The 22251-nt window shown below is 40.2% G+C and overlaps 1 protein-coding gene across 1 annotated transcript; it reads right to left on the reverse strand.

Moving 5' to 3' along the window:
• Positions 1-1575: 1575 nt before the first annotated feature.
• Positions 1576-21419, reverse strand: gosr1 (golgi SNAP receptor complex member 1). Its single transcript, XM_063907363.1, has 9 exons — positions 21275-21419; positions 20545-20656; positions 19553-19640; positions 18968-19075; positions 18613-18704; positions 13375-13449; positions 5896-5925; positions 3132-3214; positions 1576-2303 (listed from the first exon to the last, which is right to left on the reverse strand). The coding sequence occupies exons 1-9, from the start codon at positions 21306-21308 to the stop codon at positions 2179-2181; spliced, it is 747 nt and encodes a 248-aa protein (XP_063763433.1). The 5' UTR covers positions 21309-21419; the 3' UTR covers positions 1576-2178.
• Positions 21420-22251: the final 832 nt, after the last annotated feature.

A 22251-nucleotide genomic window follows, 5' to 3' on the forward strand; every position in this document is an offset into this window, starting at 1 on the left:
TCCTTACACACCATCACAATCCAGAAACAAATTTGTTAAAAATACAACCATTGTCAGTAAATGTAAAATTGTACTCAACCTGTATTTAAGTTCCTCATAGAAAGCGTTCCCATAAAGTAAAACAATTAAGGCCATCATCAACTGAAAGATGTATCAAACCAGGGTAAAAACAAACATGTGTGTGGTTTCTACAGACACAGACTTACATTTCAGATGCTGTGAGAAAACAGAATGTGTGCTTGTCAGAAGTTACTGTAGCGCGACCCTTCTAAGTGAGAATATCTGGCTCTTAGTTCTGCTTCGGCACCGCTGGGTTTTACGGGCTGAAATATTCAGGAGCTCAATGCATCAGCACCTCCGCAGTCTTACCGACAACATGAACGCGTCTGGACCAAATTTAGACTCCAGCACATGGCATCCCTTCTAAAGAAAGTGAGAGATTCATGGGATGATGGCTATGCTTGTCAGGCTATTGTTTCCTTCACTTTCAGTCCTACTTTTTGAGGAAGGCATCAAACAGAGGGAGTGAGGAGAAACAAGACTCTAATGTTATCCTTTTCCGTCCAGCAAAGTGAGCGTGATGCTGTGAGACAAAAACACATTGATGATTCTCACACAAAAGCTTTCACATTCTTACACCCCTCACCAACAAAGACTTTAATCTGAAGAGTCACCCCCAGCCGGCCATCACCCCCTTCTCGGATAAATGCTTGATTTCTCATCTTCAAAAGCACAAGTTCCATTGTGTTTCAGGTGAAGTGAAATGAAACAGAGGTTCATCAGCTCTGCCCAGAAAACTATACATGCAGAACGGATAACTCCTTCAACAGCTGATCATTAAAGCAGTACGTCTTCATTCATCTTCTCCAGAAACCTAAACAGTGTGCTAAAGCCAATAGAGCTGGTGGTGTGGTGGTAAAGACATTTTACTCTTTAGAAAGAACTTCATTGAAGATTCCCATTTCAAAAGAATCTGATAACTGTTGACGCGGCCATCCTCAACTCTCTACAGTCAGAAAGGATGAAGCCTCTCGGATAAGTGATCAAATCACAAGTAACTCAAACTGACAATCAGGAGTGCAGCTGCCTTTTAACCTCCTACTTTTTATATCCTTACTTTTTTGTTGTGAAATGTTAATATTTGCTACATTGAACATTCTTCCAATTGTTTTGAATTATGTAAATTTACTTTAAACAGTAATCCTTTGCTGCAATTTTTTGCCAATGAATTTTCTGCTCTAAATCACCGATAACGAATCATCAGCGTCGATACTCCACCCAGGGAACATGTCATTCCCAATCTTTCTCTCGCTCTCTCAACACTGTCTTCTCTTGTAGGGGTTTAAAATAAGAGTGTGAGATATAACCGACTGGTCTGTATAATCAACCGGAAATGAAGAGTGTGTCAGGTGTTTCAAAATGGTGAAAACCAAAATAAAAGGTAATCTGATCCAGGCCCTCCAAACTATTAGAACAAGCTACTAGAAATATGTTTTTCTCTCCGGTCGTACTTTTATCACATTTTGGAGTGCCTGGATGGCCTTACTTTTCACATAAAACACAACAGCTGCAGTATTTCTTTTTAAATGGAAATGTAGTTAACAAATTTATTTTTACAAGCCCTGCTCTTGCATCCTGGTGGCTAAACCTGTCGAAATGATTATACTTTTTAATAGAGTTCACAGTATACATTTTGAAAAATAATGCTTTAAATGTTCAGTGTCTATTAGCACCACACACTTGTTTGTATACTGATATGAATAATTTATTAATTTCACATTATACATCCCACAATGAACTATCCATCCCACTTCGTTAATTAAAAAGGACAACTGAACTTAAAATCCTCCCTGGGGAAAATAATTATGCATCACACGTTCTCACAGTCTCTTCACACTTTCCAGTTTCTCTTCGAGTGAGTTATCAATATATTTAATTAAAATCTAGTCTTATTTTGTACTTTTGGTCTCCATTCACTTGAGGCAGCCCTCCATCTGTCCCACTGCTAAATACAAGTTCAGTAGTTCATGTTGGCCAAATCTGATCCCGTCCAAGATCCGGACCAACTGAATTTCCTCCTGCTCAGGAGCCTCGGCGGTTGTCCAATCACTGAGCTTAGTCTCTGGGTATCTCATGTTACAGAGACCATGTCAGTCCTTCAAACACTTCGGCAGGATTTCAGTGAAAGGCGTAGAGCAGGAGGAGGATGGTGCAGACGCCGATCACAGTGCCGAGGATTAGGGAGTCCCTCCTCTTCCGCAGGTTTATTCGCTGAATGAGATTGTTGATGGTTGGGAAACGGTCGAGGAGTCAAAAGTTAAGGAAATAACTAATATTTAAATTCACAAAAGCATATTTCGTCATAAATCAAACACTTGGTATGTCGATGCAATGCAAAAATGGAAATCTCAGGGCCGCCAAACAAACTGAAGGCTTCGTAATCAGGATTATTTTTGCTGAATAATGAGATTTCAATAATATGATAACTAGAATTGGGAAACATGGATATTGAACTTGGAAAACTCAAGGAAAGGGGTTTGCTGAATGTATAACAAGATAAAACAGGAGCATCATTGCAAAATGTGAAACAGTTTTCATTTGATCCCGATTATTTAGATTTATCTTCGGAAGCCAAAATGTAATTGAAAATAAAGTCAGATTAATTATCAGACCTGCTACAAGAGGGCTGATTAAATGTTTACATTGTAGAAGCCCTCTCAACCTGCACTAGCCCTTTGCTCAGACCTTTTTGCATTACTTGGCCTCTATAAATATAAAAGATAATTTGTGTGAATGACCACTGCTTGGTCCATCCCTATAAATATTCACACCAAAGACCCACCTTCCATCACAGAAAAGCAATATGTGAGCATTGATTTCTAAAGCACCAGCATTCATTTCATGCCACAAATCCTTCAGCTTCCAATCTATTGTGTGCTTTCTATTTGGTTCCACACACAACCATGCGATTAGATTGTCAACGGTGTGTGATTAATTAGCTGGTCATCTTTTTTATAAAGTGTAATTGTAATCTCTCGTCTTGATTCAGCATTCTCCCTTTTGTCAAAATGGTTTCCCCCCCAAGGTAGACCACAAAGCAACCTTAACCGTAACAGCAGCATGAAGGATACTGGCCAGCGTGTTGACCCGGCCCTGTATGGATTTCAGGAAGCCACGCTGCGAGGTCATGTTCTCCTTGGTCGCCATGGCAATACTAAAAACACAAAGAGGGAGAAATTAGATGAACAGTGATAAAATGTGGCATGCTATTTCACTTGTTGGTATTGTTAAGAGCCTTTGACTCCACATATGATCAAGTTTAAACTAACAAGTGGTGCAGTTTCAAGCTCAAGCTGTCAAGAGGGAAACGGAACAACGTAAAATGTATAGTTTTGATATACAATTCAAATCTGTCACCTAAATTGGCTCCCTACAAGCAACATGCCTAAAAAAAGATCTAGGTAAGGTCAACGTCTCAAGCTTTTTTTTTCAGGAAAGCGTGTATGATCAAACAAAAATGAAGGGTCTGAATTGTTTGTATTTTAAAGCTAGAATTGGTAATCTTCTTACAAAATGTTCTTGTTGCATTTGTCCAAATGTTCTTTCCGTCCTGACAGCAAATAACAAATCAGGTGCTTTCACAAAAAAAGATCTGGTATCTGTAGCTGTCGACAGGACTGTAATGATCCTGTCCAATCATTTCATTCTCAAGATTCCTGCGCAGAGATGCATCTGGTATTAAAAGACTACATTTCTGTAGGCACGTCCGAGCTAAAATAATATTGGTCTGTAAACATAAGTCTTCCTATGACAGCTTCATTTCTATGTGTGTTCCTACAATATGTGTGTGAACTTTGGCTTGTACAGGAAGGTGTAGAATTGCTGTGTTATTGTAGCTCTCCGGCTTCAGCACCTTTCAGAGCAGGAAAGTGCCGCTGGGCTGTTGGCAGGAAAAGTTTCAGGCTCTACGTTTGCCCTCTGTGGCATCTGTTACAAACCATAATCAATGTATGCTACACAGCCCTTATCTGAACCCTTCTCAGAGGGAGGAATTGAAAAAAAGCCTCCCCAGAACAACACAGCAATATCAAAATCCTGACCTAAGCATAGTGTTAATATGCTAAAAAAAACAGGTGATGCAAAAGCATACTGTAACTGTTGGCAGCGGGGTGATAATTAGTTAGCACCGACCCCAGGGGACAGGCTCCTCCCAGCCCAGAGAGACCAGGAGCCTCACGGGAGGCAGGGCATAACAAAGTAAATGAAATCGCCACGGTTGTTTACACTTGGCTTGCAAAGCTGATGAACAGTAGGCCTAGAGAGAATGTGAGCGTGTGTGTGTGCGTGTGCGTGTGCATGTGTGTGTGAGGCCGTGGCATCTCCTGACAGTCCGCAGTCTTGGCCTGGAGCAGTGTTTTGGGGATCATGTTCCCCTCTGTCAGGGAGAAACACTTTGCTGACTACAGCAACCTCCACAAGTCTTTATTTCGACGCAGGGCTTGGAAGATAAAGATTCCCTCCACACACACACACTCTACGTGATCAGTCAGGGATCGCTGTTTGGTCTCAAGCTGTCAATTAATCTGTTCAGTCAGATTTATTCATAGAATCCAAAATTGTGAATCAATAAATCTCTCTATCCTTGGACTGAGGCTGATTCAGGCTTTTCTGGAAACACAGAAAATAAAAGTTCTTCGGATTTGTAAGCACCTCTCAGCATTTCTTTTCAAGGTTGATTGTTGTTATAATATGCACCAGAGGGAAATGGAAATGAAGGTCAGAGTTATCAGAGAGGTAACCGCAGGAAGAGGACAAGAAGTGAACAGTCACTTGAGAAGTTCACTGTGAGCTTTATATTTGAATTCTTCCCAAACAAAGCAAGAAGAGGAAGCAGGTCCAAAGAAAACATTTGAACTAGTTAACTATTCAAAGTGCAGACAGAGGGATGTTGGGTTAGCGCCTTTTATTTATCATCTCTCTATGAAATCAGATGTGACCAGATCTATATTGTAACGTAAATCATCATCTGGAAATGTTTGGATTTTAAGCATCTAACTTCAACAACTATATTTTGTTGCCGTGAGTTATTTAGTTACATTTATTGAGAGTGTGATAGATCATTTGAGCAGTAAAACGAACAATCCCAACATTCAACTTTGGAGGAATACGATAAAGAATGCAAACGAAAAGGTTTATCAAAATGTGGAAAAAGATCAGAGAAAGCCTATAGAAAAGTACATGAGTTTGGAACAAATTTGCATTACATAAAGGTAAGGAAGGAAACAGAATTTGAAAAAAGAATGGAAAAAAGAATTCACCAATCAGACGGCTGTCCAAGCAAACCCCCAGGCAAGCATAGTTTACGAGATGCAAGGACTGGAAATGGAAAAGGCAATGGGTGGGAGAGAAAACAGCCTGCAGGGACGGAGGGTAAATCCCACACAACATATTTGTCATTTGTGCATGTCTGCAGGGGGGGGAGCAAGGCTTGTGAGAGATGGATGGCATCTATAAATCAGTGAGGTGAACAGGGCACGTGACAGCCCTGTTCATTTTAATACACACAATATAATGTGACCATCCGTTGCTGCACTTCCAAGGCTTTGATGTGGATAGAAAACTCTTTTAGCTGAATAATCTGGACAAACCATGGACTAAGAATACATTTTTATTAATATCATTTCTGCCATGCAGTCACTGAAGGAGGACGTACACAGACTAAGTTAGTTTTCCCCAGGTGTGTGGAACCACCTAAACAGGACTTGTCAGGCTGTCATGTTAAGGTCCATGTTTGCACACACACTGGTGGTTTTGATCAAGATTCAGCAGGTAGGTAAGGCAATGGAGATGGGGTGTGGGAGCGGTCCCATATGTGGAGGACAGAGCAGGTCTTACCTTATTGTGTCATCCATCAGTCGGTCCGAACTATAGAAAAACAGTAGGAGAGGGCAGTGGAAGGAAAAATCACAGGTTAGGATAGCAAACCTTGGATGGTTATAAACATTATATGTGGGCAGTTATCAGTTTCAGACTGAAGGCAAACAATACTGATTTCTAATCACAGTAATTGGTGAAACTCAGCTGGAACATGAACTGAATTAAATGTAATGTGTGGGACTGGATTTCCTTTTCTTCCATCAATCTCATCAACTCCCACATAGCAAATAACCTCCCAGTCAGGAGGCAACACAGCTTAACTTAATTCTAATCTTCCCAAAAACTTCAGTGTGGTCACTTTTCTGTGTTCCCAACAGCAGTGAGTATCATGTATTTAAAAAAAACAGTAACTCTTAAAAAAGCAGTTGCCGATGTCGGACTACTTTTATTGACAAAGTCTCTATTTAGCCCAGAATCAAAGAGGAATGTTTGCCCTTTGTCTGGACTGAGTAGACCCAGAGAGATCGTCGAGCAATGAGGGAGATCCAGACACTGCTTTAGTCCTACAGACCATACTGTAAGGCACACATCCACGCCCATACCTACCTCTTACATCGCTCAGAAACATAACACATCTTTGCCAATCTGATATATCAACCCAGAGTAGCAGGAAGGGGGATCTCAAATATTCCCACCTTGATTTGATCCATAACAAACTCTTACCAAACCACAAACATCTCTAACCTTTACCTTAATCGAGTCTTTCCTAAAAAGCATGATGCATTATTTCACGTCAGCGTCTTCTGATGGTTTACAATTATCTCACTCCATAGGGGAATTATAAACAGCCTGCACAGCACCTGGACCTTGAAATTGAAGCAGCAAAATATGATTCAGTCGTGATAGACTTTTAGCATTTACACCTGTGCCTATCCCACTGTGACATATAAAAATGTCTTGAGTCATTTTTTTCGCATCCATCAAATGCTGGGCAACCTAACCTTCAAAGGAGTTTAAAAGTTCCATGTCACGAAGAAAAAAAAAATGGTGAACACTCAAAAATCTTTTGTTATTGTGTTACTGCGGAAAGGAGCACTTCAATATTCAGACAGTGAAAAACAATGGCAACTCAGCTAAACTACAAGAAAAATCAATACTATCAGGGGATATTGTTGTTCTAACTAAATTTGACTGTGGGTCAGTATTGACCAACTGATCTTGCAGAGACAGACCTGGGTTCTATTAGTGTAATCACTTTAAGCTTGGTCCTACTAATGACCTGTAATGTTAGGGTCTCTCTCTATTTCTCTCTCTCTCTCTCTCTCTCTCTCTCTACTGGAGGGTCAAATAGTACTGACCTTAACCAATAGACGTTTAATTGTTGGATTTAAGTGCTGTAATCCCATAGCCTCGCCCATGACACTGGACGCTGAAATGGAAACTGTACAGAGTGTGGGCTGCAAGGCCTTCTGCCGCTACTGCTAAACCAAACTATTTGGCAGTAGTATGTAATATTGTCTAAGTAGCTCTGAAATGGATTCATTTACAGGAATCAAATTGTTTGGTCAAATAGAAAAGCTAACTGGCACGCACATACCTCAGAACAAACGCTGGATGGTTTGCCACAACTAGATTGTGGGAGCAGGAGGGTGCAGCAACTGTCATTTAGAAAAGTCTAACAAACCCATCATGCTGAATTTGATTATTATGCTTTAAAGATCTAGTGGTGCTGTAACAAAGGCTGAATGTCTTGAATAAAAATAAATGACAACTTAAGTAGAATGTGGTTGGGTAAAGGGCAGACAGCCACATGACACCGGTTTTAAATGATGGAAGAAAAAACACGGTGGACAGAAACGACAGACAGAGAAAACTAAACCTTTAACCGTCTGTCTGCCGGCAGTGTAATCCTTATAAATCACCAGCAGAGAAGCAACAGAGAGAGCGGCTTTTGATTTATGGAGATCTTATATGCAGAGAGGAGAAGTGTCGAAAGATTTATGCTTGGTTCCCTTCATCGTCAAGCTGCAGCAGTAGCTGTGAGGTTGATTGCGCAATCACGTTCATGTCAATGTGGCCTTCTGTGGTCTCAGCGTTGAGTGGGTTCTTTCCGTTTCTCCTGGTCAGTGCTGTTTTGCTGCAGTCATTATATCGCTCATTAGCTTCAAGCTAATTGCCTTTCCCAATGTGATGTATCAACCCACCCTCACCCACATGCTGCCTTGCCCGCTCTTCCATTCACGCACGCCAACATAGAAACGTACAGACTGCATTCTGTGTCCATGAATGGGTCCATTCTGTTTGGTCTCACATTTTTCCACTGTTCTGAATGCTCTTCAGCAGTGTTTCTCAGGCACCACTACAAAGATTAATAGAGGATCAAAAAAGATGACTGATTGGTTGAACTGGTTACTTTCTAATGATTCATCAATGATTTACAAGTGGTTCTCTGAGCGGATGTTTTGCAGCAACCTTCTAGATTAATGCTCTGTCGTGTCGGCTTTTAGAGCCGTGTGAGGCAACTAGACAATCAGCCAGGTAAACTAAAACATTAATTACTTTGCCTAGGAAACAGTCTGGGCCAAATCTTGGCAACATTTGTAGAAAGCAAACTGCATCAGCAAAGAGGAAAAGTGGTCATAAATCAAAGCTCAGAGCTACATAGTCAGCACACTTCACAAATTGTCAGAGTCGCTGAGGATCTTTACAGTAACGCTGCCATCCACCAGCCTTGGCCGATAAGTATAGCACTGGGGGAAAGGGGACAGACTGTTTGAGAACGTTTTTATCCGTTTAAAGCAAACTACTTTCCTGCATTTTGTTGTAGACATTTGAACCTTGTTCAAATGCCAGGCTCTTAGACACAACATCTAGCACTCAGAATACTTTCAGCACATAATGGCGAGCGGCAAACCACCAGAATCATAATGTCCTAACTGGAAAATAAACATGTGAGGGTATGAATATGGTAGATGAACTATGGAAAAGCTTTGTCATTTAGGAACTTTTTAAAAACATTTTTAAAGGAGCTGTTTGTTATAACCAGCTAGAAACAAAGCACTAACATGAGACATAGCATTTTATTTCCCATTTTGCTAGCTTCACTGTTCTGGTCATTTCATTTCAGTGGTCTATCTCTACCACGTATCTCAGCAAGATTTTTGCAGGTGGATTGTTTTTCTGGAAGTGAACATTGCTCTATCCACTCCACCATCAAAAGATAACTTAAATATTCACATTTTATGGTGTTTTGTTTTAGCTGGCTGTTGTGTATCTGCACCCTGTTGATAGCCAAGGATGGCTATGAAATAAAACATTTAAAATCAAAGAGTAAGCACGTCTCCATCATATTCAAGCTAATGTGAAAGTAGGAGTAGACGAATGAACGTGCCTCACTTCATGCTGATTGCCCACACCATTGCTGTCCAAAGAAATTCCTCTGTTTGACAGGAAGTCTTTATCGCAGCGACCACTACCATTAGAGCATTTCCTACATGAACTTTTAATGGAACTGCCCCTCCCTTCTTCTAGTTTATTCATGAACACTGAACTTAATGGAGAGAGATGGAAAAACAGATACAACGAGAGAATCAAAGATGAGGCAAACTCACAAACCAGTAGCTCTAATAACCAAACAGGTTCAAGTTAGTCTCTACACCATTACTAACACGGTAATATAAAAAGTGTTTTCCGACAAATGAAAAGCACATTTCTGATCCTAACAGCCTGTATAGCGCCGGCTGCTGCTACCCACAACATATTATCTTTTCAGATCCTTTAAGTGTAGTTTCTGCGGCTGCCAGGGTCACACAGCACGCTGCGACATCAAGTTGAAAAAGTTGAATCATCGTAAACTGTGAATACGGTGCCAAATAGCTGTATGCGTTCACTCGAGAGGCAGCAGCCCTCCCTGTCCTTGCAGCCAACCTTGGCAGCGGCTTCTTGCTGTCTAAAAGCTCCTACAGTGTCACTCTTATTCACCACAGCTTTTAAAATGTAAAGTACAGGAAGGGCTGTCTGATAAGCAACCATACAAGGATCCTCAGTACCAGCACACAAGAGGAAGTTATCTTAAAAATGTGTCTGTGCTTTTTTATTAGGTACTGTTGACAATGAATGTACGGTGGCAAGCACTCCACTCGCTGCAGACATTTATAGATCAACTGGAAGGGACTGGTTCTCTTTTCTTTGGGAAGTGATTAGTCTTAGCTGATCAGTTTGGCAATGCCGGTACCATCACTTGCCAATACATTTTTAAACAAGCCCACACGCTAGGCAATGTCTTCTATGCAATCTGTGCAGTTTCATATTGACTTTAAAGTGCAATACATCATCTACCCTAAAACAAGAGAAACACTTTGATCCTCATATTGGCTTACTAGACTCAGGTAAACAGCCAAGGGCACAAAACAGGTTCATCACAAGCTGAACTGCAAAATGTCTCTACAGACACGACACAGTGTGAATATTTAATTTAAGAAACTGTATTTTAAATCTTTTTAAATACAAACACACAACTGAAGTTCACATAGGGACGGCTGACTATTGTCTTTTATTAATAGAGAGAATCCCCGACTGTGTCAGAATGCATTAAAACATTAAAAGAATTTAGATTTAAATCTCTATCGGGGATCCATGCTCTCTGCCTTCAGCTAGACTTCAGGCCGTTTCTGTGGCCACTAACACATTTTACTCCCTTTCTCTTAAAGAACAGCTATTATGCAAAATGCACTTTTTGCTGTCTTTTATACATAAATGTGTCTCCGGTGTGCAAGGAGACTCTCAAAGTGTCAGAAAATTCAACCCTCTCTCTTTTCCTCCGTACCCACATCTCTAAAAACGGGGCTACAAACGAGCTGATCCAGATTTGCTTCGATTATGACATCATAACCAAAATGTGGGCTGGCTTTACATTGAACTCCTGGTAACATCCCGCCCACGTGACACATCCCAACCTATCGTCCACAATATACAGTCGCGAGCTGAATCCACTCCGCAGCACCTCTGTGTCTGTGTATTCAGCAGGATGTCTGCAGGAGGGACTTAGATTTGTTGTGTATATAATACATATAATGTCACTGTTCTAGTGGTAAACACTGAGAAGTGTTTCAGAAATAATGCTTGATGTGGTTTCGAACATAATATGGTGTTTAATCACGGCAGCGTTTAGCTGAGTTTCTTCGTAAGAAACTTCTCTCTTCAGACAGAGAGAGATCATGCCGCTCCAAAGGGGCGTGGCCAGCAGCGGCTCAGCTCAAATTTAAAGCGACAGTCACAGAATCAGCACTTCAGGAACAGGGCTGAAATAGAGCGGTATGAGGCATGGCTACAATGGGTGATCTGTTTGGTATTTTGAGCAAAACACACAGACAAGTTTTGTATAGATATTGCCCTACAACATATTGTTGAGATATAGCATAATAGGAGACCTTTAATGCCCTTTTTCCTGTTTCATGGCACTAACAGGATCAATCAAGTGTAACTCGATCCTCATCACCAATCTTCCTGTTAACCCTCCTATCTTTGTCAATGGTCTGGGGAAGCCCTTTAATATGGGTTGTGGCAAGATAATTTCATTGCCGGTATACTGATCAATTCTGCTGGATTGGCACAAAGGCTTAAGTGCTGGGAATGCAAGTCGCTGCAGGAAGGAAGAGGTTCAACATGCGTCACGAGCAAATCCTGTTCACATTTTATGATTCTATTTCGTCATTGAAATTTAGTTTGGCTATTTGGAGCCCAGTTTTAAAAAAATTAGGAAGAGGAAAAGGTCTTACCTTCCATCGCCTTCTCGAATACAAGACACACAGCAGATAGTGCGAGTAACCATATGAGCGTATTTCTCACAACAACTGCCTAAACAGGAATCCATGATCCCTCGTCACGTTACTGCCTGAAGGCAAACTTAAGTGTTTAACTAAAGTCGTATTTAAAGTTGTTTTTTTAAGTTACACTTGATTCAGATGAAAAAGTTGATGTAATTTGAATCATTTCTGAATAAAGAGAAAACTAAAAAGGAACTAAAGGATTTAATAAAAACTAAACTCTGAAAAAAGCAAAAGTCTACTGATGGCATAACACGTGAGTTCCGATGACACATCTCACTCACCGCTACGAATAAACACAAATGTGTGTGAATACCCATACACGTACTGTAAATTCAAAAGCCCTATATTGCGGGACAGGACTTACTATTAGATGACTCTTTTCAACTCATTGTTATTAATAAATCTGCTGAGCAAGATAAATTGGCGGAAATCTCTGTCTGTGTTGGTACATAGAGTACTGGGGAAGTAATTGAATGTAATTTCAATGAAGATCAGTGTGTTGCAAATACAGTATTCTGACTTGACAAAAGGATTTATAGAACAGTGTATAATCACGTGTCAAGTACTAACGAAAAATCTTTGACATTTCAAGAACTGTCATGTCATTGCAAGGTGGTTCTCTATTGCATTTTAAAGTTCATGTTGTTGAATTTACTCTCTGTAGTGTAGTTACACTATAAACCCCTTTTCATTTCATAAATTGATATATAAACGAGGTTATTGATGGAGGGGTATCATTCCTTTAAGAGGTTGAATGAGGAAACAAACAGGACTAATCCACCAGACTTCTTTGTATTTGCTAGGTTCTAATTATCAAATGGGATGATCAGGTCTGAAAAGTCAAAAGCGTTTCTGCATTGTATTTGGGTGGAGTGTGTATGTGTGCCCTGCTGACATCTAATTTTACCTTCCACACAGGGTGCCTCTCACACACAGGCTTCACAAACTTTGCTACCTCGTGCAGTTCTGCAGTGCTGGAGAGTCAGCCAAATGATAGTAGGACACTAACGAGCTTGTTGGCAGATCATGGTATCACCTACTGTGTCAGTGTACAGGGTATGGCTAACTGAGCTAACTAAGTTTTAAGATATTATGGATGACGTGTTAGCTTAGCATCACATGGTTTGGCAATAATGTAAACCTCTCTTACTATTAAATCCAAACCTGTCTCTTCCTATATATTCTTCAACCGGACATTAATTAAAGCACAAATCTTTTTTTGTCTCCCCTAGCCAGGAAAGCACTCAAACACTACATTTTCTCTCTCCTGATGTACACAACAACCCCTACATTAATGAGGGCGAGATCATGAAAAAGCAGCTCCCCATCTGCTAGAGAGCATCTGCTAAAGTAAAGGTATGAAGAGATAAAACACTAAGGGGTGTCAGATCTAAAAAAAACAAGCATCAGTAACAGCAATGAATTCCAGTGATACTCCAAATGGTTTTGCGGCACCATCAAGATGAGTTATCCCAGCTTTGAGTTCTGCACAGCTTAGGCTATTTCTGCATCAGGAAAGACAGTAAAGCTCTACGGTGGCTATATTTCCCTTCTAACTGCGGGGATTGATAGGGCAAAACCAACTAGTAAACATTTGTAATTAAGAAGTTGGATTTTTTTTATCACTTCAAACTGTTTAGAGACAGCAAAGAGAGTTGATGGGACCTACTTTCTCAGATGCTCATGCTCCTTTAGAAACAGCTCTGTTCTTCTGTTGTTGACCCCGGAGCCACTCTTGTATGTCCTAAAAAGGGAATGCAGATAGACCGGTTAAAACAAAACTGTCACTTTTGATAAGGTCACATCTCAAAAACATTTTGTACAATTTAGTGTCATATATGGTCACGTCAACCAACATTCCAATAGCAATTTTCAGCATTCAGGCAATGACAACATTATATCATCTAAGTAAAATATGATCCAGACCTCAGTTGTAGGATACCTCTTACGGTGGTAAAAAGATGCTTACAGTTAGCTGACAATAAACAGCCTTTAGCGTGTAGTTTTGTCTGTTCAGATCAGCAGACCTTGGAATCAGCCACTCAGAGAAAGACATTTCTTTATTTCACCCCATTTAGATTTTCATCTCCACCTCAGCATTTTCATTCCTTCATCCAAGGACAAAATCACTGGATAAAAACGGTTTGCTTGTTTCTTTTACAAAGTGTGTCTACACAAGCTTTTTCAATTTGCCTGTCCTGCTAGCATTAGGGACTTTCTTGCATTGCTCATCTTAGTTGTGTGTTGAAGCTTTAATGGTAGACACACACACAAACAGAACACACTGGTTGTCTGGATTTATTTATCGACCTAGCTCCCAGTGACTACTTATCATTTTACTAGTCATTGCTATAATTAATCTGAACCACTGACAAAAAGGGACTGACTTTTATCAAATAGCAGTGGGCGCCAATGCCGCTGCCTTTACTGCTTAACATGAAAAGCCCTCTTATGGTTCACAAATAAGATAAGACAAACCTTTATTAATCCCTGGGAATTCAAGAGTTTATGCAGCAACCGATTGAGAAGAAAAACAGTACAGATTCACAGAAGGATATGAAATAAAAATAAAAATATTAAAAATGAAATACAGGTAATTAACATTTTTAAACAAACTGTTACAACAAACAATAATTTGAAAATAAGTGGGCATATATACATTTGGAATCCGTATGAACTATATTCACATGTATGTGTGCAGAAAAGAGTGCAGGTCAAGTCATTGTTCAAGCAGTGCAGGCTTTATGTGCAGTTCGGGTTATTGTTCAATGAGTTACAGCCTGTTGTGCAGCCTGATGGCTACAGGCACAAAGGAGTTTCCCAGGCGCTTAGTGCTGTGCCGAGGTGGGATGAGTCTGTGGCTGAACGTACTCCTCATCTTCACTAGCTCTGCATGGAGGGGGTGGGAAAGCTTTAAAAGTCAAGCAGGCAACAGAAGCAGAATATACATTGGTGAAATCCATTCACCTTGGAAATCAGGAGCTGGGAATGACGTCACACTCAAGCCCACTATGTTTGAGTAAATAGTCAGAAACACGTAAGCTTTGTAAGCTTTGCCACACCAGTTGGTAACAACCATTACAACAACGCATAAAGCAGTAGTCTTTGCACATACAAACCCTGTAGGGACAGAAAGTTGGACAGTACTGTGTTGGAAAAGAATCTTAGCACTGCATGGCCAGAACAAAGCTTAAAATGCCAAACTGGGCTGAGGGAAAGAGCCACAGGAGATGCCTGGACTGACTTCCTCTATGCAAGACATGATCTATGTATCCGCTGATTCCATTTGATAGCACCATACAATCTCAGGTTAATAAAGGAGCAGAAATAAAAGAACTGTACTCTGTCATAAGCTATCTGGCAACAAAGTTAATGGATTGGTTGTTATACCTCTCACAGAGCAAGCACATCACACCCATTCTCTTTTGCTTAATGCACCAGTAGCTACCAGCATCGCTGAACAGCTGACTCTCAGTGCTCTCCGGGGTTTCTGGTCGTTAACACAGCCCCACCCTCCTGTTGGGCGACAACGAGATAAAGAGCAGAGGAGGAGGGGGAACTGTGAAACCTAATGCACACACACAAACCATAAACATTCTTCCCCACCCAGCTTACTGTGAGCAGTCCAAGAACAAATGTGCCTACTTCATGCCAAGTGCGCCATCCAAAGTCGTTGCACACACTGCACACTTCACACTGACTGCCTTGAGCCCATTATGGCCGTCCTACCAGCAAAGCTGAGGCCTTTGTGAGGCTGGGTCTGCCTTTACTGACAGCAAGCTTCATCATTCCAGCAAGGCCTTTTAAAAGGGCACTCATGTAAATCACAAGCAAGCTGTCATTGTTGTTGCTGACATTTAGAATCAAAGCAGGACAAGAGGAAGCATGACTGCTCTGCTTCAAGTCACTGTTATGATTGGTGCAGCTGCGTGTGCTCGTGCACAGGAGTATGATCCGCTGACAGTCTCCAAGCATAGTGAAAGATATGGACACCGTTTTTGACAAATTTAGCTCATTTATTCTCTTGCATAACTGAGACCGTGTGCACTATTTATTTTAATCAGTATGGCTTTTTTTTGTGTTTGCAGTGTAAACAATCTTGATACACCTCAAAAATATACACTTAACAGCATCCTGGCTGGGTTTACTCCACGCCCAAGATCTCTACTGCCCTCTACCTGACGAAAGGGTAACAAAAGGGGACAAAAAGCTCAGTGGCAGCAGAAACATGGATCACTGTAGCAATGGCATTAAGGCACCCACATTTCAGAAAGAACTGGTATTACCAATTTGCTCTCACACAACTCAATTCATAATATATTACATTATGACTAACCTTGACTATTTTACACACAACATGATGATGATGATGCAATCTTATACTGTTTTGGAAAACACTCCAGAGTAATCGTGGATAAAGATGGGATCATTGATTTTCTCTGTACATCCCTCTGAAAAGATCAGATTGAAATGTGTTATTGATAGTGAGCCCACAGTTTGTTATTCCTCACAAGCAACATCGCAGTCAAGGCAGTTCAAGTCTTGGAATATAATAAGCTACCCCCCCCCCCCCAGCTGTCCATGATCAATTGCACTCATATAATCTCAAGCTACAGAGCTACCATATCACTTTCCCAAGCACCCTCAGCAAAGGTCAATGGGGAAGTTGTTGGGCAAATTGCTCTTTAAAGGAAATTGTCTTAAAGCATGACTCGGCATGTTATTGTGCTGTGCCACACCACGAGCAGTTGTAATTCCCCTACCTGTAGGCGCAGACAGTCCCCTCATTAGCAGCTCCAGGGCACATTAGTCATCGTTAGCCTGAGCAACGGGTCAACAACACTGGCTCATTTTTATGCATTAGATTCATCAGGAGTACGCCTATTAGCGGGGTCAGCGGCACTCTTTAGTAATGTGATTTAATGGGAATATCGAGGGAACTGTTGCATGTAGTGCTGACTTCACTGGATGATACTAACCAGGCAGATATTCAGGTAATATGCGATTGATAATGTGCATCATGAATTTTAATTATCATTAGACATTTAAGGCTTGGAGGTCTATTGAAAATAGGGAAACTTTAAGAAAAACAATTAGTCCTGAATAGGAGATAATGGCAAAAAATAATGATACTTTAATGAAAAGAAAACCACTGGGGGGAAAGTGTTCCTCTTCAACTTAAACAATATTTGAATCATCTTCTTCCTCATTATTTTTACCTTCATATAAATGTTACTTATACTTTATACTTTAAACCAACAATAGAAGCAAATGCATTGCATTGGGTAGCAACAGGCCAAGAAGTCCTGCATTATCTATATGACACAAGAAGGCAGACTGTACCACCGTCAGTAGTTATTTATGTCCCCAAATCCCCTGTTAACAAGTCTCTATCCTCTTTCAAGTACATTTCCAGGTAAATTGTTGATATAAATCAGAATACATCCTCAGCAAAGTCTTGTGATTCATTTCTCATTCACAACACAACCATAATGGTTTGGTCCAAAATGTTATGAGGTCTTGCGGTGGGAAATTCGCAAAACAGAATTCCCTGAAAATCGATCCCTGCTCTCATTCACTCCGGACCGCATACAGGAAATGTTCCTGGAAATCGATAGACTGCATGAGTGAGAGGGACTTAGACCGATGAAACATTTTACCTTTTAACAGCAATGGGAATTGAAGTAATCAGATTATAAAGGAATAATGACTACTGACTAGTGAATGTGTGAGAGCTTAATGAGAATGAGCTATGATGTTAAATGACTCTGAGGCTTATGTACGACTGTGTGAGGCATCCAGAGACTATCTGCATAGTAGATGGATGGAAGGGAATCAATAGGAGTCCTGCAATGCTCACCGTATGCTCACTGCTGCGCCTCACAGATCAATATACCATTACAAAAATAAACGACAAGAGTCATGGTGTGAGGGAGCTTCCACCTCATTTCAATACACTCACTCACAACTAAGCTAATCTGAGCAGAGGACACACTTGCTCTATACAAGGCCATAGAGGCCATGAATCCGCTTAGCTTTTTATGGTCATCATTTTTCAAGAATGTGCCAAGTGGAAGTCAAGGTTCAACGATCCCTCAAAGGAATAAGGTCTACGACATAAAAACACTGTGAATAATGCTCGGCAGTTTCTACTCCTCTGCATCCACTAAGATCAAACTAAAGAAGTTCATGATATGATAATATTATTACTGACATTGTTTTACTGCGATGCCAATAACAGTCTATGTATGACTTTAATAGGGCTGGGCAATATATCAATATTATATTAATAGAAAGTTTGAGATTACATTTATCATCTCATAATATCCACATATCTGAGGATCATTTATCAAAACTTGTGTGAATATTTTTGTGTCAGCACCAACCCTACATTATCTTTTTCTCCGTATTGCCAAGAAATGGGAAGAAGCCTAGCTAGTTCAGGGAGTGAACTCGAGCACCAATGAAACATTTACATGCACCTCGTCCCTCTTACAACCAAGCAAACACATTCTCCTAAATCTGCCGCTCTATTTAAGCTGACAGATCTGCCTGCCTCTGCCTCTCTTATGCTGCTGCTGCTCGCCTGCCCCACCACCACCCCAGCTTCCTACCCAGCATCCACCTGTTGGCTCAGGGTGATAGTTATGTAATCATCACTCAATGTTCTATGTAAATATGTGGAGGGATGAGCCCGAGCCTAGAGGCCAAACTCAAACTATATGCTGCTTCTAATAAACATATCGAAGAAGCAGGTGAGTTGTCTGACTGAACTAACCTTGAGCAGCTAATAAACTTCAGTTATCAATATTTCTGTGCATACAGTGTGAATTGTAATACACTACAGAGTTATTTTATATTAGCTGCCAATCAAACTAATAAAAAGGTGACTGGACTGTGTACTCACTCAATGTCTTTCCTGACAGACCCTAGCAGGTCTTCCCTTTCCCGGATGGCCAAGAAGTTGCCTTTGGTTTTGTGGAATTCATGTGTGTAATCCTGCGTAGAAAACAAACAAAAGGGGGAAATGAAAAAGGGAAGAAGAAGAACAAGGTGTGAACACCAAGAGCAGAGAATAAAAACATTTGTGTGTTTCAGAATACTGTCATGTTCTGCAGGGAATTGAGTTAATGTTGTTCACAGAGACTTTGACAGCAAATAAAACATGTAAAGAACAATACATGAAGAGTAGAAAAATGAGAGAGGATGAAGGAAAACTAATTAAGAGGATTAAGATTAAGAAGATTAATGAGAGGGCCAACCTGTAGGATGTCTCTGTGTCTCTGGAGCGTATGCATGAGTGCCGCATTGAGAGAAGTCGAACCCGGGGCGTTGGTGTACTCCGCCATCTTGTCATTCACTGCAGTCAGCTGACAGAGAGATGGAAAATGAATGGATGGACAGAAGAATGGAAATCACATCAGAGCAACTATGCAGATATTAAGGTAAAGACTTGCACAGAAACCCAGCACAACATGGCGCATATGCAAAAATAATTAAAATGTACACTTTAATTAAAGTGATTTCTTTCCTGCCAAATTAAACATCTCTTGTAGTTGTGTTATAAATGTAAGGTTGACACTGTACTGTTAAATGATCTTCTGTTGGGATCTCTTGTTGTTTTCAGAGTCTGCCTTTTAAAATGTCCCAGGGGAAAGGAAATCATGTAACTTAGGTTTTGAAGATTTCAAACATCATTCCATGGTGCAATGCAAGCCTTGTGAAGAAGTGGAGCATGTAACCTGCTCTTTCCTTAATGAAAGACAAGGACCTTGGCATAAATCCAGGGCTGTCCTTAATACTGTCTTTTTAATGCATGGGCCACTGGTTCAGGAGAATTTACTCACTTTGGACAGCAGCTGTTCGATCTCCACTGACATGGTATCAAACATCCTGTCCTGGGTAGAGTTGTTTAGCAGAGGGGTGGTGTCTGACCTTCAGGAGGAAAAACAAAGAAATGTCACCTGTCAGAAAGATGATGTAAAGTCTTTTGTTTGTGCTACTTTTATTTAAAGATTGTAAGAAATCATTTTAAAAATATTGTCTCTGGAGAATATATGTATATTGATGACGGAGATGTAATGCTGATTAAATGATACACAGACAAAGATTTAGCACTAAAGTTGATATAAGTAAATTGTAATGTGCACTTGAGTTTAAATAATTTGAGCATTTTATGAAAATGAATTAATGTGAATTACACAGTGAATTTTAATTATCCCTGTTCATATTTAATTCAACACAATTCCCATTTCAGATTCCTGTATACTATCTATAGAGTGATTGACCCACTTTGCTGTGCTGGCAAGCCAAAATATATATATATTGTTTTCATTTTCACTAAATCAAAGACATGCGGCAAGATGCATTACCACAGATTGTTTCCCTCATGTTTGTTAAGTATTAGGAAATATTAAACCCTCACATTTGTGAAGTTGAAATCAGAAAGTTTTAAATTACTTATTAAAATTGTTGCTATTTTATGTTTTGTTTTCATGTGCAATATCACATGTTTTAGATGATATTTGCAAAAGTTTGAATTCATTCATAAGTCTGTGTTTTCTAACAGTTTACTTTGGTTTTCTGTAAGTTCTTTTGTTGTTGCGCTGTCCCTCTGCTGTGTAACACTGCAGATTTCACCGTTGTGGGATTGACTAATACCGGAATAGTTTATCTTATCTTCCTTGAAGTAGTTAGTTAGCTATGTAGTCTCTAGGTAAGCTACCTTTGCCTCACTATCTAAACTACGTAACATCCCAGGACCTGTATGACTAAGAATACTAAGGAGATGTCTTTAGCTTCAGTCGCTTGTTACTTCTGCATGTGTGACGGATCTTACGTCTCTCCTCGACGTCCATCCCTGGAGCTGCTGTAGCTGGTGCACAGTTTACTGAAGGAGACCAACTTCAGGTCGAGTTCATTCTCCAACTGTCTGGCCTGCTTTCGCAGATCTGTATCAGGGGCACATTTGAACGTTTAACAACAGTACAGTTTAGTCTGTTGCCACCCGTGGTGTAACGTAACTAAGTAGATTAATACAAGTACAATTTTCAGTCACTTGTACCTTATTTATTGTCTTTCAATATTCTGCTATAGTAAGTATATTTTGATGCCAATACTTTTTTACTTTTGCTGAAATAACATTTTGATTGCAGGACTTTTTACTTGCAACAGTGTATTCCTACACTTTGGTACTTCTACTTCATTTAAGTACATGACCTGAGTACAAGCCAACGGTATCGTCATTACAGTACAGGTTTTGAACTTGTACCATTGAAGTGAGCTGAACAAGCTAACTTATATAAAACAAAGTAAACATGTCAAGCTCGTGGGTATAATATCTGACAACCGTCTCTTCACATTGTCAACTGGATAAACACCTTAATGCAAATTGCGATATGTTAGCTAGCTTGGGTGCTAGTCGTTGTAGGGAAACACACGTATGAGTTTAAAAACGGATATGAGCCAACTGCGCAGAGAGCAACAATAGGAAATGACTTGTTAACATTGTTGGATGCTATACTAGATGTTGTCGTTCATTCAGATTTCATTCAGGTTTCCTCCCTTACCTTCCCAGTAGCTGCTGCCTCCTATCCCTGCCATCTTTGTTGTGCTGCGACGTCACCGAGTTCCGGCCTGGGCACGTCACGTGTCAGAAGAAGACGTTCAACTTACAAAACAAAGAGGAGAGTTTTTACCTCCCTCAGCAGAGTCTCTCAGGCTGCACACTCCACAGGATCCACAAGTCCACAGTCCACCAGTCCCTACAAAAACAGCGCCACCCAGAGGCCCTTTGAGGCTTCCACACAAGTTCCAACAATCAGAGATTTGTTTTATGTTGCTCATGCAGCTACACACTATATTGAACAGTGAATGTATACCTTCCAATTTACCGGACAATCTTTAGTTAATATGTTTCTATTTTCTTCACTATTATACATCACCTGTAACAACAATGTTAACACATAAAACTTTGCAATATGTATCTTCATACTTGAAAATATATTATTTAGTACTCTCATCCTGCAGCTTCTTTATTGCTTTCTACTTGTTGTACACATTCTATTTTGTCTCTACAAGCACAGTTTCTTTGCTGTAACTATGTACATTTATCCTCTGTGGGAATAATAAAGGAATTTGGATTCTGATTCTTACATTTATGTTATGTCAAAGCAGGAATACTAACATTTTTGTGTACGTATGAACTTGCACACATACATTCAGGCCTATTTGGTTCAAAAGAACAAAATCTCAGGACATCATCCATAGTTTTCTGTAATTTGTAATAATTGGCTATTCAAATAAAGTCGATTGATTGAATGATAACCTTAAATAACCATGGTTTAATATGCTACTGTATTCGCTTGCGCAATTTAGATTTTTTTATTCATCACACCTTCCCAGTAAGGGCCCTTTCTTCCCACCTCCTAAATTCATCCATTATAAAAATCTTAGATTAGGACATTTTAAGACCTTCTAAGCCACAACGTGCCCCAAAACCCCAGTTAAGAATAGTACAATACCACACAAAATCGAGAGAGACGTC

This window comes from Eleginops maclovinus, chromosome 18 (genome assembly GCF_036324505.1).
Source record: "Eleginops maclovinus isolate JMC-PN-2008 ecotype Puerto Natales chromosome 18, JC_Emac_rtc_rv5, whole genome shotgun sequence".
Classification (NCBI taxonomy): domain Eukaryota; kingdom Metazoa; phylum Chordata; class Actinopteri; order Perciformes; family Eleginopidae; genus Eleginops; species Eleginops maclovinus.

Coding starts and splice junctions, on each gene's coding strand:
- gosr1 (XM_063907363.1), bottom strand. CDS start 21,308: ATGGCAGGGATAGGAGGCAGCAGCTACTGGGAAG. Junction 20,657..21,274: donor AGGCAGCAGCTACTGGGAAG/GTAAGGGAGGAA, acceptor CCCCTGATACAG/ATCTGCGAAAGCAGGCCAGA. Junction 2,304..3,131: donor CCGGGTCAACACGCTGGCCA/GTATCCTTCATG, acceptor TTTGACTCCTCG/ACCGTTTCCCAACCATCAAC.